Source organism: Vespa mandarinia, chromosome 6, assembly GCF_050613455.1.
Source record: "Vespa mandarinia isolate Hongniang chromosome 6, ASM5061345v1, whole genome shotgun sequence".
Lineage (NCBI taxonomy): Eukaryota > Metazoa > Arthropoda > Insecta > Hymenoptera > Vespidae > Vespa > Vespa mandarinia.
In genome coordinates this window covers 4,592,888-4,610,671 of record NC_140815.1, presented here as the reverse complement: position 1 = coordinate 4,610,671, position 17,784 = coordinate 4,592,888, and the positions used below count along the sequence as shown (strand labels likewise).

The following is a 17,784-nucleotide window of genomic DNA, read 5'->3' as shown; positions in this document are numbered from 1 at the left end:
ATAAAATAGTGAAAATGTTATTGAAAAAAAGGACGAAATCAAATTATACTATATTCCCGATTTGGAACTGGAAAAGATCCCGTTATATTTTTATCTTTGACCAGAAAATTACGAGGTATGTTAAAACTCTCTATATCTATTTTTAAAAATATTCGAAATCAATTGCGATTTAGTGGAGGCATAAAGCTTGTTCAAATAACGGATACAAAATATTCGCAAAGAATCTTTTGAATGGAATTATCATTTCGGCAAGCAAATGTATTCGTTCAAAGAGACGATTTTATCGTTATACGATTTTAATGGCATACGATTCGGTGCAACGCTTTGCACGATGGTCTTTCTATTTAAAATAATAATCATTTGGAGAAAATAACAGTACAATCGGACCATATACAAACCTATTGTTATCACACTTAAACGAGTATTCAAGCAAATCTTACATTAAAAAATAATAATGAACGGTTATAAATTATTTTTAAAAATTTAACGTCAATTTTCAGAACGGACTAACACTCGTTCGAATGACTATTTCAGCATCGTCATAGAAATAAAGAAATATTTGCAACAGTATTATTTTTAAATATACAGTTCATCGTGTTTCGTTAAAAATAAAAATATCATGAATTTCGAAAAACGATCAATTTCGTGCCAGGAAATATCATTGATGAATCTATTTCGATGAATCTTGTATATGGAATAGTTCGAATTTTATTTGAAATACGATAATAGAATCATATAATGTATATGCAAATAGTCAGCTATAATATTACGATGGAGATGACCGAGGCAATCGAGGTTCTAATAAAATCCAATCGAGATACTGACCATACTAGAAACAAGTTTACCATTTACTCGTTAGTTCCTAGATAACGAGCTTTCGGAATTATCGTGGGCTGTCGATAATCGCATTTATCTCGGACACCTGCTTCGCATCGTGAGAATTAGTTCTGAAGCTTTTTGATGCGAATTTTATTGGCGAGTGAAGGAAATATAGACACTTAAAGCTAAAGATCAAAAACTTACAAATTGATTGATCCCCATGGTCGCGATCGTTGTTCGAGACAGGCTATTATCGATCAACCTAATTATAGGATTGCCCTTCCAACCGTTGTACTAGTTTGAGTAGAATCGAAGGGAGAAGTGAGTAGAAATGAAGAGAGGAGAGCCTGTAACGAGGCTCCACTTAATTGTTACCTCGCTCAAGCTAGTTAGAAGAAAACTTCCGTGGAATCTTAACAAGAGGAAAAAAAAAGAGAAAGGGAACGGGATGTTAGGATCGTCGGAAAATTAGGAGATTTGTTAAGAATGACTAGCTGATAGAGAAAATCCCAGGGAACATTGGAAGTCTTATTTAATAAGAGAAAAGTAACGAAAAAAACGATATAAAGTCTTCGAATTCGTAGATAAGTTATTTTCATTCGTTGTCAGGTTTTAGATAGATACTAGTAAATCTAGTAAGTAATATGTATTATGTAGATCGATAAATTTATTTATGATTTACGAATGAACGAATGAACGAAAATATTTCAACGATAAAATTAGAATATTGAAGTCTATCATTTTACTCGCTCATTTATTAATGATACGAAATCTTATTTGAGAATAGATTTATCCACTTCTTCACAATTAGTAAATAAGATTGAAGATACGTACAACAAACTTATAATTTAATCATTAAAAGTTCGAATGACCCTACAATCTTTCATCCTTGGAAAAAAATCGAGGTTAATCGTTTTTAATCCTTTCATCCGCAATATCTTTATCGCAATAAATTGTTTACCTTAAGCTTTGAGATCTTTCCTAAACCAAAGTCTCTCAGCTTTCTCTTGTAGAAAAAAGATCTCCTAGAATATTTTCTGTTCGTCGTGAGGGATTTTTTCGAGATAAAAATTTTGCATATCTCGATGGAAAGATCTTCTCGAAAATTCATGTCGTTTCACGAGAGACAACGACACATACTTGAAATCTGAAGAATAAAATGAAAGAACAAAAAATGAGATTCTCTTTCACCAAGCAAAAGATTTGTCGTAAGAACTAAAGTCAACTGTTGTACGATTAACGTATCTAAGGGAACGAATGAGATAGAGGTAGTACGAAGACAAGATTTTCACCCAAAAGAAAAATGTTTCTGGGTTTACGCGTGAGACATTGCGGGACAAAGTCGTTCTCTTTCAAGGAAAAGGTTACGATACTTTTGGGGCTAAGTACTCGATAAAAAAGTACTCGATTAAAAATGTTCCTTCTACTTGCACGATCATTTTCACGGGTTGTCAGCTTTATGGCTGAGCGAATAAGAACCTCGTAGTTATTACATTACTTTAACCACTTAGAGTTTTACTCGTTATTTATCAACTTACCTTGCCATATATTATATTTTGAGTTAACTTTAATCTTTCAGATGCGCATGATTCTTTTTCTTTTCTTTTCTCCTTTTTTTTTCTTTCTTTTTTTTTTTTAACAAGTATAAAAAGGTTTACTGAAAAAATTATTTAATGGAAATATATTATGCTGACACTGTTTTAAGATATATCTATACGTTTAATAGTTAGTTGAAATATTAATTTGATTAAAAATATGAAAAATAAACTTTATATGAGCGAATAGAATGTGTATATGATAATTTTAAATTCATCGTAATATACGGAAACTATAAAAGATAACCTGGAAAGCATAATATCGCATTATATGATCGAATTGAAAAGTGTTAAAAAGAAGAAATATTACTTGTGGATTTTGTATCTCTTTACCATTTATATATATATATATATATACATATATTCTATTTCTACATGAAATCTATATGAAAAATGACCTTTTTACATAAAATCATAAATAACTGTCCTGTTAAATTCAGAAATTTAATGTATATCGTTCTTTTCAAATGTCATCTCTGAGTTCAGCTTGTCTGTATGTATATCTGTAAGAAAAATTTATGGAAATATTGAAAACAAAATTCGCAATCACTTAGTTGCCAATCCAATAATACTTCTTTATAAATTTAACTATAGAGATGATAAATACTTTGACAAATACTTGATCCATACGGATCTTTTGTGTTTTTCCGATGATCTACAAAATTCGAAGTGACTCCTTTTTTTTTTTCATTCACGATCTAATCCTACAAAAGCGTCGTTGTAAAGGACGCGTACTAGAAGAAGAGCGGTAATCAAAAACTTTTCCGCTCCGTACTCTTTCAACGGTGCACTTACCTTTCTCTCCGAAACCGATCTCGGGAGGGTTATAGGATTTTTCTGAGATGATGCTTTGAGCTAAAAAAAAAAAAAATGAAAGAAAAAAGGACTAGATACAGGAAAGAAGAAAAAGAAAAAGATAGAGAAAGAGACAGTAGTAGTAGTAGTAGTAGTAGTAGTAGTAGTAGTAGTAATAGTAGTAGTAGTAGTAGTAATAGATATAGCAGATAGAAGGGAAAAAGGAAACGTAGTCTAAGATAAGAAGTGGAACCGCGACTTTTCTCTTTTCCTTTCGTCTCCTACTTTTCCGTATCGAATCGAATCATGACACTCGTGGGAAATAAGTTTTGGTCGATCATACAGCGCGCGTACGAAAAAGAGAAAGAGAAAGATATATATATATATATATATATATATATATATATATATATATAGAGAGAGAGAGAGAGAGAGAGAGAGAGAGAGAGAGCTGGAGGGCGTCTGACCAAAAAGTACTTCGACTACTGTACTCGGAGGAATCTCCAAACTAAAGTTGATATTTCGATGATCATTTCTACTATTCCTCGAAAGAATACATTTTTTTTCTTTCTCCTATATGCCAAATAAAAATAACATTTTTGAAAATTCAATAAAGGAAAATCATGTCAACGATATAGCTTTTCTATTAACGATGTTTCGAAAATATCTTCCATTGTTTTACATTGTATTACATCGAAACAATTATTGAGATCGTTCAAAAGTTTTTACTTTCACGTGAAATATCGTAGAATAATTGTCAAAATAATATTAAGGAAGATCAATATTACAAACTTATTTATGTCTTTTTAAAGTCAACGAAGTCGACATAGAAAAAAAAAAAAAAAGAATCAATCGTCATGGATAAGCGTGCAGAGAGTTATTGTCTTTTATATGGAAGGGAAAAGAGAATTCAAGAGTTTCTCGAACGACTCTACGATCTTCCAATGTGTCTACCCGATGTGTTTCCTCTTTCGAGTTTTGTGACGTGCGAATGACGTGTGACATCTAAATCCCGCTAATAAATAACGAACGAGATCTATCACGCTTTTCTGTTCATTTTTTATCTCTTGCTCTTGCTCTCTCTCTCTCTCTCTCTCTCTCTCTCTCTCTCTTTCTTTCAATAGATTACTTTTTTCTGCGTCGTTTAAGAATCCTAGCTATAGGAAAAGAATCGAAGCTCGAAAAAAGTCGATCTGTCAATTTGACTTTACGAGCCGACATACGCAAGTCGCGTTTCCATCCACAATGAATAGCAATACTCAAAGAGAGCTTGTTTTATAGAAGATACGAGTTTTATTCCAGTAAAAAAATATATCACCTGTAAGAAATCTTCTTTGATTTGCGATCGCGAATTTCTCTTCGTTTCGATGAAGTTCTTACGAAAGAAAGTCAAGTGTCTTTGCCCTAAAAAATTAAACAAAAAAAAAAAAAAAAAAAAAAGAAAAAAAGGGAAAAAAACAATCTATGCAATTGCAGACTCGCTGTAATGACACTTTTACACGTTGTATATTGTTCGGGTGAGAACACTTGACGCGACGAGGTGAGAGTCGTTACAGAAGGTGGATGAGACTTCTAATTTTAGATTCATTTGCGACTTTTCTTTGGTCTCTGTATTTGCGTGTTATGTTAGACGAAGATGGTCGACTCTATGTTTTTTATCATTTTCTTTTTATTTCTTCTTTTTTATTTTTTTTTCTTCTTTTTTTTTTTGTTTTTTTTTTTTATAAAAATCATAACAAAACGTACTCCAACGTTTCAATCTTCAAACTGTATATTTGATTTGAAAGAAAGTACATACATACGTTTCAGCTTTTCGCTCGAAAAGTGGATATGCTTATCGTCCATTGAAGTGTAAGAAATATGAGATAAAATATATATATATATGTGTGCGTGTGTGTATGTGTGTGTGTATTTCTCGATAGTTCCCATTGTAATCTTCTACGACAACCTTGTATTGATAAAATCGATATAGTTAACTTCCATGGTGTCGTAGCTTATTATCTTCTGTTCATGGCACTATGCATTAGGCAATCGAACGGTGTCTCATGAATAAACTGTACAATTTGACAACACAACAAAATATTTTTATAAATCTGAGATATAGTACTTGAAATTTACAAATTCAATTACATATTAAGTGCTTACTCAAAATCTTTTCTATTCAAACAGTATTTGATAAACGTGAATTATCCAAAGAATCGAAAACTTAATAATTCGACCATTTCAAATATTCTAATATAAAAATCAACAAATACGATTATTCAAAATACTTTATAACGTTCGCAGATAATTTGATTTTTTCTTAATCGTTTAATTAAGGATAAATATAATTTGATAGATATACAAGAAGAATTATGAATATTAATATGAAACAGTGACGTTATCTTGTTTTTTATTTTATTTAAAAGAATGTTTTTTTTTCGAGATTATGAGCTTTAAATGTCATCGTTTTTACGAATATTTTATGAGCACAAGGGATAGCTCGTAAACTGAAAATTTTGTGGTCCATTTAAAACTTACAGTGAAAGGTACCGATAGCGAATTCTCCCAAACGATATTATTATCGCGACTTGAATACAGAAAGGAATAAGTTTAATGCCAATGAAATATTTCAATAAAAAGGTAGTGTTATGGTGTAACCATAAAACGTAATCTTTTTTTTTTTACATCTATCTATATGTTTACTAATGATTAAAAAAGCAAGAAGGAGAAAGAGAGAGAGAGAGAGAAAGGGAGAGAGAGAGAAAGGGAGAGAATAAAAAAAAACGAAAATTGTATATAGCGATAACGATAAAGAATTATTGAAAATACATTATAAATCGATCGTTTCACCGCCAGGATGATTCTCAACTTCATAACAATATCCTCTAGCGTCAAATCGTATTAATAGATACTATAAAGTGCATATAGAGAATTCGAGATAATACGATCCGGTACAATAGGAAATAGTTCATCGCTTGACACGATATACCCGGGAGGTTTCAAACTGTCCGTAGCTCGAAAGTTCAACCGTGGAAGATTCGTTAGATATCACGTTTCGCCTGGAACACGAATACCTCGATTTTAATTGAAAATTTTCCCGAAAGTGCCATCGGTGAGAGTATCATCTCATGAATTAAATGAAATAAATGAAAAATAAAAGAGACGAGATGAAACGGAATCTATACTCGTTGCTTCTAGAATTTTAGATAAGGCAAAATTGAATATTATTTATTACATCGATTGGAAATTTAAGATCGAATTAAATAAATTGTAATAAAGTTATTTGAAGATATAACAATAGCTCTTAGAGACTTTGATGCCTGGCGTGCGGCAGGCGAGCGAGTATCACACTGCAAAACGTCCGAAAGCTGTCGGCCGCATATGGCTTGGCTTGAAATTACTCGTATTTTAGAGAAGACATGCCGTATCTCTGAAGCATTATCATCACCAAAATAATTTCTTTCTAATAGACGAAAGAAAGACACTCACATTTTTTCATTCATCTTCTTTCGTTTCTTTTTCCGACGATCATTGAATAAGAATGATAAAAGTGTTCCTTCATTGGAGAAATCACGCACGCGAAACGTTTTCCGGTATAGTGTGCTTTAAAATGTTTTTATCGTTTCTAAGGAATACCTTATAAACTGTTTGTTTGTTTTTTCTCTCTTTTCTTTTTCTTTTCTTTTCTTTTCTTTTCTTTTTTTTTTTTTTTTGTTTTTTTTTCATAATCAGGAGCAACGTCTCGCACACAATATTCTGATTCCTCTCTTGTGTATCATTAAATTGCTTTTTATGACATATCACGTATGCCATATTGAAAGTTCACCCTTTGCAAGAGAATACGATATCTAAGAGTTGTATGTAAGCACAATCTTATACTCAATCTTGTAGCTTAGACTCTTAAGTTCTATTCGTTCGTTGATTAACGTGAATCTACCGAAAAGAAAACAATATAATTTATTTCCTATTATCATTGACGTATCTACTTCGAAACTTACCCTTTATATAACTTTTGTACGCCATCTAATACCAACTTATAATATATTCGCTTTTAAGAAATAACAACATCGAAGAGGTACAGGCACGTGATTACTGAAACATAAAAGCGAACTGCTTAAGACATCGTGAATTAAACGGAGCGAACCCTCGCAATTTAAATTACTACCCTTCGAAAATGTTCCGGTTCGTATAGTCCGGGCGAAGAACCCTCTTGAAATTCGGATTAACCAATCTCTTAGCTCGAAATTTATTTCGCTCATATTTATTACGCGTTTACTCGACATAAATCTTAAAGCCAAACCTGTTGTGGTCGCAGGATACTCTCCAAAATCTCTTCTACATAGATATCTTTTCGCGTCTTTTCAACTCTTACATTAATTATTAAACAATATAGCGTAGCTATATACTCTTGAAGATAGCCACGCTTCAAGAGCAACACGTTTAGGATGCCTAATTATTTTAAGGGGGCACTCCCAGATTCTTTTTTCATTGTAGAATTTATTATCTTAATAACTATGTCACTCATTATTACTATGGTTAACGCTGGAGAGAGAAAGAGAGAGGATCAGTGCGACGTTCATGGCATCGCCACTAGCTCTACTCGCTTTTAACCCTTTAATTTATTTATGCAGAGCCGAGGAGTGGGCGAAGGGCATACTAGCTAACAGCACGCAATTTCAAGCACGCACGTCCGTATGGGAGCTTTCGATATTCCCTCTTTCTCTCTTTATCTATCTCCTTCTCTCTCTTTTTTCTTTCCATTCTTCTCTCTCTTTCTCTCTCTCTCTCTCTCTCTCTCTCTCTCTTTCTCTCTTTTTTATTTTTCCCTTTCTCCACGATTATTGCAGATCAAAAGATAAAAGTATAACGCGACATATTATTTCTGTAATTTACTTTATTCTAAAAAAAAAAAATTCAACGATATTACGCTAACATTGTACCACCAATGATACATTCTAATTACGCTTATCTTGATTTTAGCTAGCCTATGACTATCCACTAACGATATCATCTATTTTTATTAATATTTTTTTCTTTTATTGATCCTTCGTTGCCTTATGCTAAAGAAAAAATGACGCTTTTTTTTTATGGGTTTTTGAACAACAACAATTTGAATACAAAACAGAAAGAAGTCCAATCAATCGTTATGTAATTCTGAAGATGACTAATAATAATTCGAATTCACCTTGGTAGAAAACTAAATTAACATTCTTTGTACTTTTTCTTGAAATGAATTTATCTTCCTACGCAATATTTCCGTGAAGTAATAATGTCGTATATAATTACGGAAATGAAATGAAATAACATTATTTCGTATACAATATAAGATTAACGAAGATGAAAATACATATTTTGATTCATATTTATAACTTGATCAATCATAGTCAAAGTATGTTGGAATTGAATGGAACGTTCGATATTTCGTCATCGTTGATAAAAATAGAATAGGCAATTCGTACTTCTAAATGAACACCTTTCTTTTTCTATTACATATTTATCATCACTTTTCTCTTGTTTGAACTAGCTATTAAGGGTAAAGACTGTAGCTTCGACTATGGTATCGTAAACTTATTGCGGTACAAGGTTGAACAATTTTATTTTGATACATCGTAATTCTATTCACGATGACGAGGATACATTTAGAAACGAGGAATAATATCAGATTAAAAGAAGGAGAAAAAAAAAAAAAAGGAATTTGATAGTCTAGTCTTTCCTTTCGTTATTATAAATGAACAAAGTTATTTGCGGAGCAATTATTTGTTTCGGTTTCGCGCGACTTCTATCGATTTTTAAACATTAATCGTATACACCGTCTACTTTCGTTCATTCTCCAAATCGACGTTCCTCTCCATCTTCGTGATCATGAATTATTCGAGAGTTCTCACATATAAATACTTTTCAAGCAACTTGTCAGGTATGAAATATCTGAAAATCTTTCAATTCTCGAATCGTTTACATAGATGTAGTCTTGAATATTATAATTATTAACAATTAAAATTTTAACAATTTATTTATATTTATTTGAATTAATTTATATATTTGTCATTAAATTACAAACATTAATTGTATTACAAATAATAGGAAATTGTCTTACGAGTGAGATAGTGCGATAATAAATGAATTAGAATGTATAATATTTATTAGAAATACAATTTGTGTAAATCTATTAACATTATTTATAAACGAGTCGAGAATGCAAAGTTTTTTGTTTACGAAGTAACGCCGACACCATTTGAAAAAGGATAAAGCACGATCGTACGTAGTTTCATTTAAATGACAAACAGCAATCGATTATCGAAGAAGCATGTTTTGTGTCCAATAAAACGAAATTACCTTTATATGTTGCTCGTTATTCGTAACCAATTTCTCTCTGTTGTAGACACTTCACAAATACTCGTTCAAGCCGATCGGTAGACAGACGCGTCCTCGTTAAATCGTTTTCAATCACCCGTCGAGAACTGCAGCACGTGACTCGTAACGTTTTGTTGACCGATCACAGACGAATCCCTTTCCTCTTTCGCAAATCCGTCTGTACTACGCGATCGAAACTAAACTAAATACATATGTGAAGTATTTTTAGTGTTGAAAATGTTACCAGAACAATGTATACAAAATCAAGCTGCATTAATGAAAGCTTTAAAAAAATATTTAACATCTTTATAATCAGCTCTTATTTCATTGAATACTTTTAATATCTGCAAAATCATTGATTTTTTAATATACGATTAAAGTATACGAAAATGTTTTAAATTGATTGATCTTTTTCACGAAAGAAATCGAAAAAATAAGATCGTATACAAAGGAATAGATACCTCCGTATAATGTAACAATAACAGACATATACATACAATAGGATGAAAGTGAAAAATAAAATTCGAATTTTTATAATTATTAGAAAAAGAAGCATTTAGTTTCTGAATGTATTATAATAATAAGATTTCAATTTGGAATCTATTGATGAGTGTTAAAAGTGGAATTTGTAGATTTGTAATATTTGGTTTCCCATGATAAAGCTGAGTAAAGTATTTTCCTTCCACCTGAATCATTTTTTTTTCAAGCTCTTTTCAACTTACGCTTACTTAAGGTATTTCCATTGTCGAAAGCACAGAAATGTAAGGATGTATTTCGCATGTAAGAGCTTTGCTAGAAGCAAACTTCGTGCGTGAATATCAACGTAGATAGGGACCTTCGTGGCATCGTCGAACGAAACAGCACGCAGTTGGTGTTGAGTTGTCGCATAGTGGGTCATACCTGACCGATCGATGTTGCTGCAGGTAAATATAAACGATCGACTGTTTAACAAGCTGCAGTCAAGATGGCCCGCCATTGAACAGGATCCTTCGTATAATTCACCAACGTACGGCGTTCAATATACAACCTACATACATACATACGTACATGTACGTAATTAATGAAACTTTTCAAAGTATCAAAGCGACTCAATTAAAAAGCACTGTCGTCGACTTTAATAGAGGCAATTTTCGATTTCCCATACTCATAAACGATACGCTTCGACATTTCCATCGTCACGCTAATCCAATGGATTCGATGAAAAATTATACTTGAAATTATTCCCGATAAACTTTTCTCGTTTCTCTGTGGCTTCTCGGATACTTAATTATTATCATCGCGTGTCTTGCATTACAATTCTGAAGAGAATTCGTCTACGTGTTCGTCCATGTATGTGAGCATGCTAAGTCATTTTTTTGTTTCGTTGTATCAAACCGAGTACGAAGTGCATATAAATTACAGTTACAGATATTGCATGTTGATAGAACTCATTGAAACTGAGGATCTATAGGTATTATACGAGCTGATACAACCTTTTTGCCTATGCAACCTAATAGAAGTTATTGAAAGATGCATGAAATATAAAGTGGAAGATCGAATCACCTTTATAACTATTAAGCATTCATGAGAACATTTGGTTGGAGAGGTAGATAATTCAGTTGAAAGAACAATCGGACAAGCGAAAGGTCATGGATTCAAGTATTAGTATGTATAAAGTTTTGTAGACATGACTGCTAAGAGTCTTCTTTTTTTCAGCTATAACAATAAAATGAATCAAATTTAACAAAACATTATACATAGTTTTTTTTTTTTTTCTTTTTTTTATCGTAACTAAAAATATTCTATACAATTTCGGACTGATCGCTTGAAAATTTTCAAGAAAATTATGCACATTTTAGGTATAAATATTTAAATGTTGAAAATTATTTAATGAAATGTCTGAATCGATTCTATGAAAATATTTACAGTGAGCTTTTATAAAACATGAAAATGTGTCATTTATAATTTTGAATAAATTGATAAATATAATAACATTAAAAATAGTGCTTAATCTCCTATAAACATTTCAATTTCTAAAATTAATGAGATCATCGTACTTATCCGTTGAAATGTTCCTATTGGTACAACGAACGATGGAACGTTGTATTTCCAACGAAATGGTAAAAGTGTAACGATCGATGAAGTAAAAAAGCAACTGCGAAACTGAGGATAGCGGACTTCAATCGAGTAAACTTTCCTTTTCAATTTATAGATTGGCTTATACTTGCTAGTGTTTTAAGTTCAAATAAAAAGGAGTACTATGGGAACGCTAATATTTCTTTAGTTGAATGGTGACATTAGTACTATATTGTCATTTTCTATACCAATCAAAGAGAAACGATATGAAAAAGAAAAAGAGATAGAGAAAGAGAAAGACAGAGAGAAAGAGAGAGAGAGAGAGAGAGAGAGAGAGAGAATAAAAGTCTATATATCAGAAAATACAGAAAAATCTTTATTATGTTAGAGATTTTTTCATACTATACCAATTAATTTATCGTTATTAGATATAGGAAAATTATTTTTAATACTTTCTGTTTCGTTTCTAAAATTAATTATGCTTATCGATCGATAAGAGAAAGACAATCGAATTGTCAATTCAAAGATTTTGTTAGAATTTTCGAGGATCTTCTTACGATTAGAAACTATCCTATCGTATGGGAAGAACGATTTAAGATAAAAGATAAAGACACTGGAAAAGAAAGAATGACAGACGGGAAGACAAATTGCTATCGAGGTAAGAAGAACAGATATGAAAAACATCTCTTTCAATTTATATAAATCGTTCCAAACGATATCTCAAGTTAGAATAAAAGACTAGCTGTCTTAAAATTCGCACAAAATTTTCTTGTATCAGTGGAAAGGCAGATACGTAACGTTAAATAAATTGAGCTGAGATAGGAAAGAAAATTATCAGTTAAATATCAACTATATATAATATATATAACATACATATTATATATATATATATATATATATATATATATATATACATACATGTATTATGCTAAGAATAAGTAAGTGCATAAGACAGCCTTATTTTTGGATCTTAGATAACAAGTTCAGAAAATTTTCATTATCGATTTATGAGCTAATAATTGATATATAATCCACTTTAAAAATATTAATAATTCAAATGTTCTTAATGGAGTATCGTTCGTAAGAAAGTATGCTCTTCAGTGTCAAGCAACAGGGCACAGGGTAAGAGTATAAGCGAAACTTGTTGTTGTGAATTGATCTTTCAGTGGTAACCAAAATGAAACCGCATAGACATTAATCTTGTTACAGAGAAAAACTTTTCGTGACGCCTCGTTTATTATGATTTTACACGTAGGAAATAGGAAACGTATATCAAAAAAAAAAAGAAAAATAAATAAATAAAGAGAGAAAGAGAAAGAGAGAAAGAGAGAGAGAGAGAACGATGTTAACTGATATTATTTCTTCTACCATGTAAAATACCAAAACTTTTCATACAATCCTATTAACTTTGGTATTTATTTTATATACAAACATTGGGGATAACATATTTCTGTTTCCATTTATTTTACTTTTTAATATTATTTATTTTACTTTTCGTTGAAAATTTGCACGATTTCCTTAGTTATCATTCTCTTACTGAACAACTTGGAAGTTTCGTAATTGAAATTTTTTACCGGAGATATAATAAAGGTAAGTGTGTCTCTACGTTGTAAGAAAAAAAGATACTTGGAGAAACTGAAGAACTCGGAGGTCTCGGAATTACAGTATTTAACGTTAAACGAGACAAAAAAAGAAGAAGAATGAACGAAGCCTGATGCTTTTCTTCGCCTCCATAATCGGTGAATGTGCGGATAAAGAGATCATTAATCTTCTCCGGTTTGAGTCCACCTGCTCCGCAACTTCTTTCCTCCATCTGATCCCAACGGTTAGATTAGCGACATAGGTTTCTATAGCCATTCATTTTCTAAGCCCGAAAAAAAAATTGAAAGAACAAAGTACGCAGAGGGCTTTATAACGAGAATCATCGATCGCGAGTTTTCTTTTATGTCCGTATGAATCTGGTACGTGCGGAAAAGTTAGAAGATCAGAAAAATTTGAAAAACAGAAATACGGTCATGATAAATATTTATCATTTGTATTCACGTATTAGCATGCATGCCTTGTAAACGTACTTATATACTATATTAGCTTTCGTCCAATCACAAATCAGACACGCCCAACATAGAGACGCATGCATTTTATCGCGATCTTTCACAATAATTGGCGTCGTACAAATACCATTTCCCATTTTGTCCAATTTTTCCATCGCGTTTATCGAGGAAGGTTGGCTAATTAGTTATTACGTGTTTACAAGATTCAACGATACGCGAGTTTTCTCGTGTCCGCTTATGTGATATATTTTAGAAAGAATCTCATTAATTTTCGTGTGTTGATATACGCTCGGATAATGATAGAGCTAAAATGACTTCCTACATAACAGATGACGTCTCAATTTTGACCTATCACAAAGGAATTTTAAAAGTCATACCATGGGAAAAGTTTCACATTTTACTTTTCTTTAAAAAAATCCCATGAAATATTTGAAAAATAGTATTTGTGATAAATAATAAAAAATAACATATGAGAGATACGAACCGATTAATATCCTAGTTTTAGAATTTGATAAAATTTGTATTATCTATAAAATAAACAATTGGTAAAATATACGATATATTTATTATTTCTTCATATAAAGGAATTAATATATTGCAGAAAAGAAATATCAATATCTTCAATATAAACATGGAAAAATATTAATGATAAATTACTGGATTTTCTAAAGGATTATTGGTTATTCTCTGTCTTTATTAGATTTGTTCTGGGAATCACACTAGTGTTCAATATTTCTCATAAAAATGATTCTTCCTTGAGAAGCAATAGTAAGAAGAAAAGGTGAAGTATATTAGAAGTTTCGTTTCAACGGAAGACGCGTGTCATAGGTCGGGTAGCTATGACGTTATATATGTAGGTCAAAGAACGAGTTCAACGCAACAGAGAGAAGGATCGCCTATGCCCACGTCGATCGGTTGTCGACGTTGGCAAAGTGACGTCACGTAACGCTATTCTCAGTGACGCTGCTGCATTATCGGCACTAAGAATAGAACTCTCGTGTCAGAACGAGAAGGAAAGTATCATCGACCGAATGCAATTGGTTCTTGAGCTATACCTATTCCGATGAGTGTCCCAAAAGCAAAATCAATTATTCTATAGAAGCTAGGAAATCGAATAGCGAACTATCATAATCTATCGATATACTAAGCTACTATAACTATATTCACAAAGTGATATTATATCTCCCAAAATTTGTATGGCATCTTCCATGACATCGATAAAGATATATTTTCAAGTTTCCTATTATATATATATATATATATATATATATATATATATATATATATATAAATATAACTATCGCGTATATACAAAATAGGAAAAAATAAAAATATTAATCTAATGATTGTGAAACTATTTTTTTGTTTGTTTCAGAGTTCGCGTCGAGTACTACGTTAACGAGAATACCTTTAAGGAACGACTTCAGTTGTATTTCATCAAGAACCAACGTTCGAGTGAGTTAATCCATTCTACGATTTGATTCTAATCGCTACGCTTTTTTCCGCACCTATACATGCATATGCAAGTGTATGAATATATATATATATGCGGATACATTAATCCCCAGCAACGAATCGCTCGAAGGCAAAGCTTTGAACGATACTATGAGTTTTCTGTCATACATTTTCACGCCACTGAAATAACGAGGCTTTTTCTATCCAATGGTGAATTTGGCCCACTCCTTCTACTCGTATTTCAAGCCGAGTATGAGATGGATCGACTATTAATCATTAAGCCCAGGAAAGCGGAAATTTGGTTTCAAGCAAATTACTTTTGCACATATCCATGTATATTCCTATGTATGTATACATCTAAGTATCTATATATGCTAGGTCGATGAGTTCTAAAGAGGATTAAAATATCATTCCGCTATAATAAAGATCTATCGATCATTTATTATAATCGGAATAAATCTTAGGTCCGATTATTTGAGAATTATAAAAGACGTAATCGTTTTATATAGCTATCAAAGAAATCTCAGTCGTAATATAAACGTCAATGAGCACGAACTGTTAAGCCTAAATTCTCTAGATATGAGACCATTTTTCGTCGTTCGCTATATTTCATATCAGTTATCAACGTTCTGCCATCGTAAACCATAGAAAGTATCATCGTATTCGCATTAGCCTTTCTACGACGCGTCATCGTTGTGATCACATCGGTACAAAAGCTCGTAAAATAGTTGATTACGCGAAATTTGATCGATATTAAAGATAAATATGGAAAGCCGATTAACTTGATATTTAGGTTAAAGTATTAATTATTTGAATACAATAATGTATATAACTTATATACATATGCATGTGTTTGTTTATTCTTTCGTAACAATAAATATTATAGAATCTTTGTGTTTGATTCTTTTTTATTTTTTCTTACAAAAATAAATTACTATTATTTCATCAATAAATATTAATGAACACCCGACGTATTTTTATCATTTTTTTTCAACGCAGCATAGATTAACATCAGTTTAATACGTTTTCAATATTTGTACGTCAGCTCTATCGACATACGGGATTTAACCATTTGAATCTCAAGAGTTTAAATAAATCTTGCCGAAAAATGACAAAGGCACGCTAGCGTCTGTTTCAATACATGTCGATAGATCCGATCATATCGTCATATCCAATCATAATGACACTTTTACATTTTTAGAAATGAAATTTGAACGATTACGTAGCATTCAAAGGGTTAACATAATATGCGCAAAATGTTATGTACAATGTTTCTCTCTCTCTCTCTCTCTCTCTCTCTCTCTCTCTTTCTCTTTTTCTCTCTCTTCCTATCTTTTTCTCTCACTTTCTCTCTACCTCTCTTCTCTCAACTATTTCACGTGACATTTTACATTACGCATAAAAACAAGTATCTATCTACATACGATTATTCTCAATTTTCGAACCTTTGTTTTTCCATGTTATCTTATGACAGCTTTTTGTAATCTAACAAAAATCGCAGACACTTTCCGCGATGACGTCCAACGCATTTCTAGTAATTCTAGTATTGTACGTCGTGTTTGCTAACAGACAGATTCTATTATCGCGATTTCTCGCGATACTAAAACTCGCTTCCGTGAGTATAGTATTTTGACAAGTTACGATTCAACAGGATATGTATACCTACAAAAAAATAATAATTGGTTTGTTCAATAGTGAAATATTACGTCATGCAAAAATTAAAGAAAAAAAAAACTTTAAAAAAATTTTCTACTTTAGGGGGAAAAAAATTGTTTTCAAACGATTACATTAATGAGATCATTTGTTATATTTTAGATTCGATAAATCACGAATTACGTGTAAGTACTATTTCACGTTAATTCGATAATGTTATTTTCTCGACAGATAAAATCTTTTATATTTTCTTTTATACTTTTTCTTTATCGAAAATAATTATTTTTACAATAAATAATGATTTGTAATTTTTGGAAATTCATTTTCGAGATAATCATTTTCACGAAATTCAGTGTGTAAAGTGAAAAACTTAAAACGATCGTCTATGCACAATGTATTACCCTTTAGAAGCTGCTAGTGGCAGCAACTGACAGCAGATATCACGAACAGATTGTTTCGTCGCATTTTGCTATGGCCAATACATATCTTTGCACTTACGTAAACGCGATATTGATTTCAATCGATATTCTTGTCACTCTTCGTTTTCCCTTATGTCTACGCTCACTTCTACTCGTACGAAAATCATTTCTTTCTTTTTTTTCTTTTTACAGGCATCATATTGTTTCTTTCTTTCATTTTGCAGGTTTAAGGATACGACTCGCCAATCTTTTCTTCAAGTTACTGACATGTTTCCTCTACATATTCAGAGTTATAATCGACAACGATCCGACATTTGCAGCATGGTAAGTCTTTCTTTATTATTTTTCGAAAAATTTGGTCGAAATTTTGAAAGAAAATTTTCCGAGGTCAACCGAGGATAGTTTTAAACCTTTTGCGACGGGTGCCGTCTATATACGGCAATCACTTAGTGCATCATAGCGGCTGATGCCGTCTACATACGACAGTCACTTTTTGGCCCACGGAAGCTGACGCCGCTTATACACGGCTGTCATTTATTAGCTTACAGCGTCTGACGCCGCCTATATACGGCAGTCAGTTTACAGAGACTGTCGCCAACAATATTCGGC

The 17,784-nt window shown here is 31.8% G+C and overlaps 1 protein-coding gene across 2 annotated transcripts in view; it reads left to right on the top strand.

The window, feature by feature from the left end:
- The window catches only part of SLO2 (slowpoke 2), a 91,639-nt gene that overhangs the window by 45,072 nt on the left and 28,783 nt on the right, over positions 1–17,784 (top strand). For both annotated transcript variants that reach the window (XM_035864903.2, XM_085658001.1), the window contains exons 3-4: positions 15,024–15,103; positions 17,400–17,499. In XM_035864903.2, coding sequence (XP_035720796.1) covers positions 15,024–15,103; positions 17,400–17,499 — 180 coding nt within the window. The remainder of the gene's footprint in view (positions 1–15,023; positions 15,104–17,399; positions 17,500–17,784) is intronic.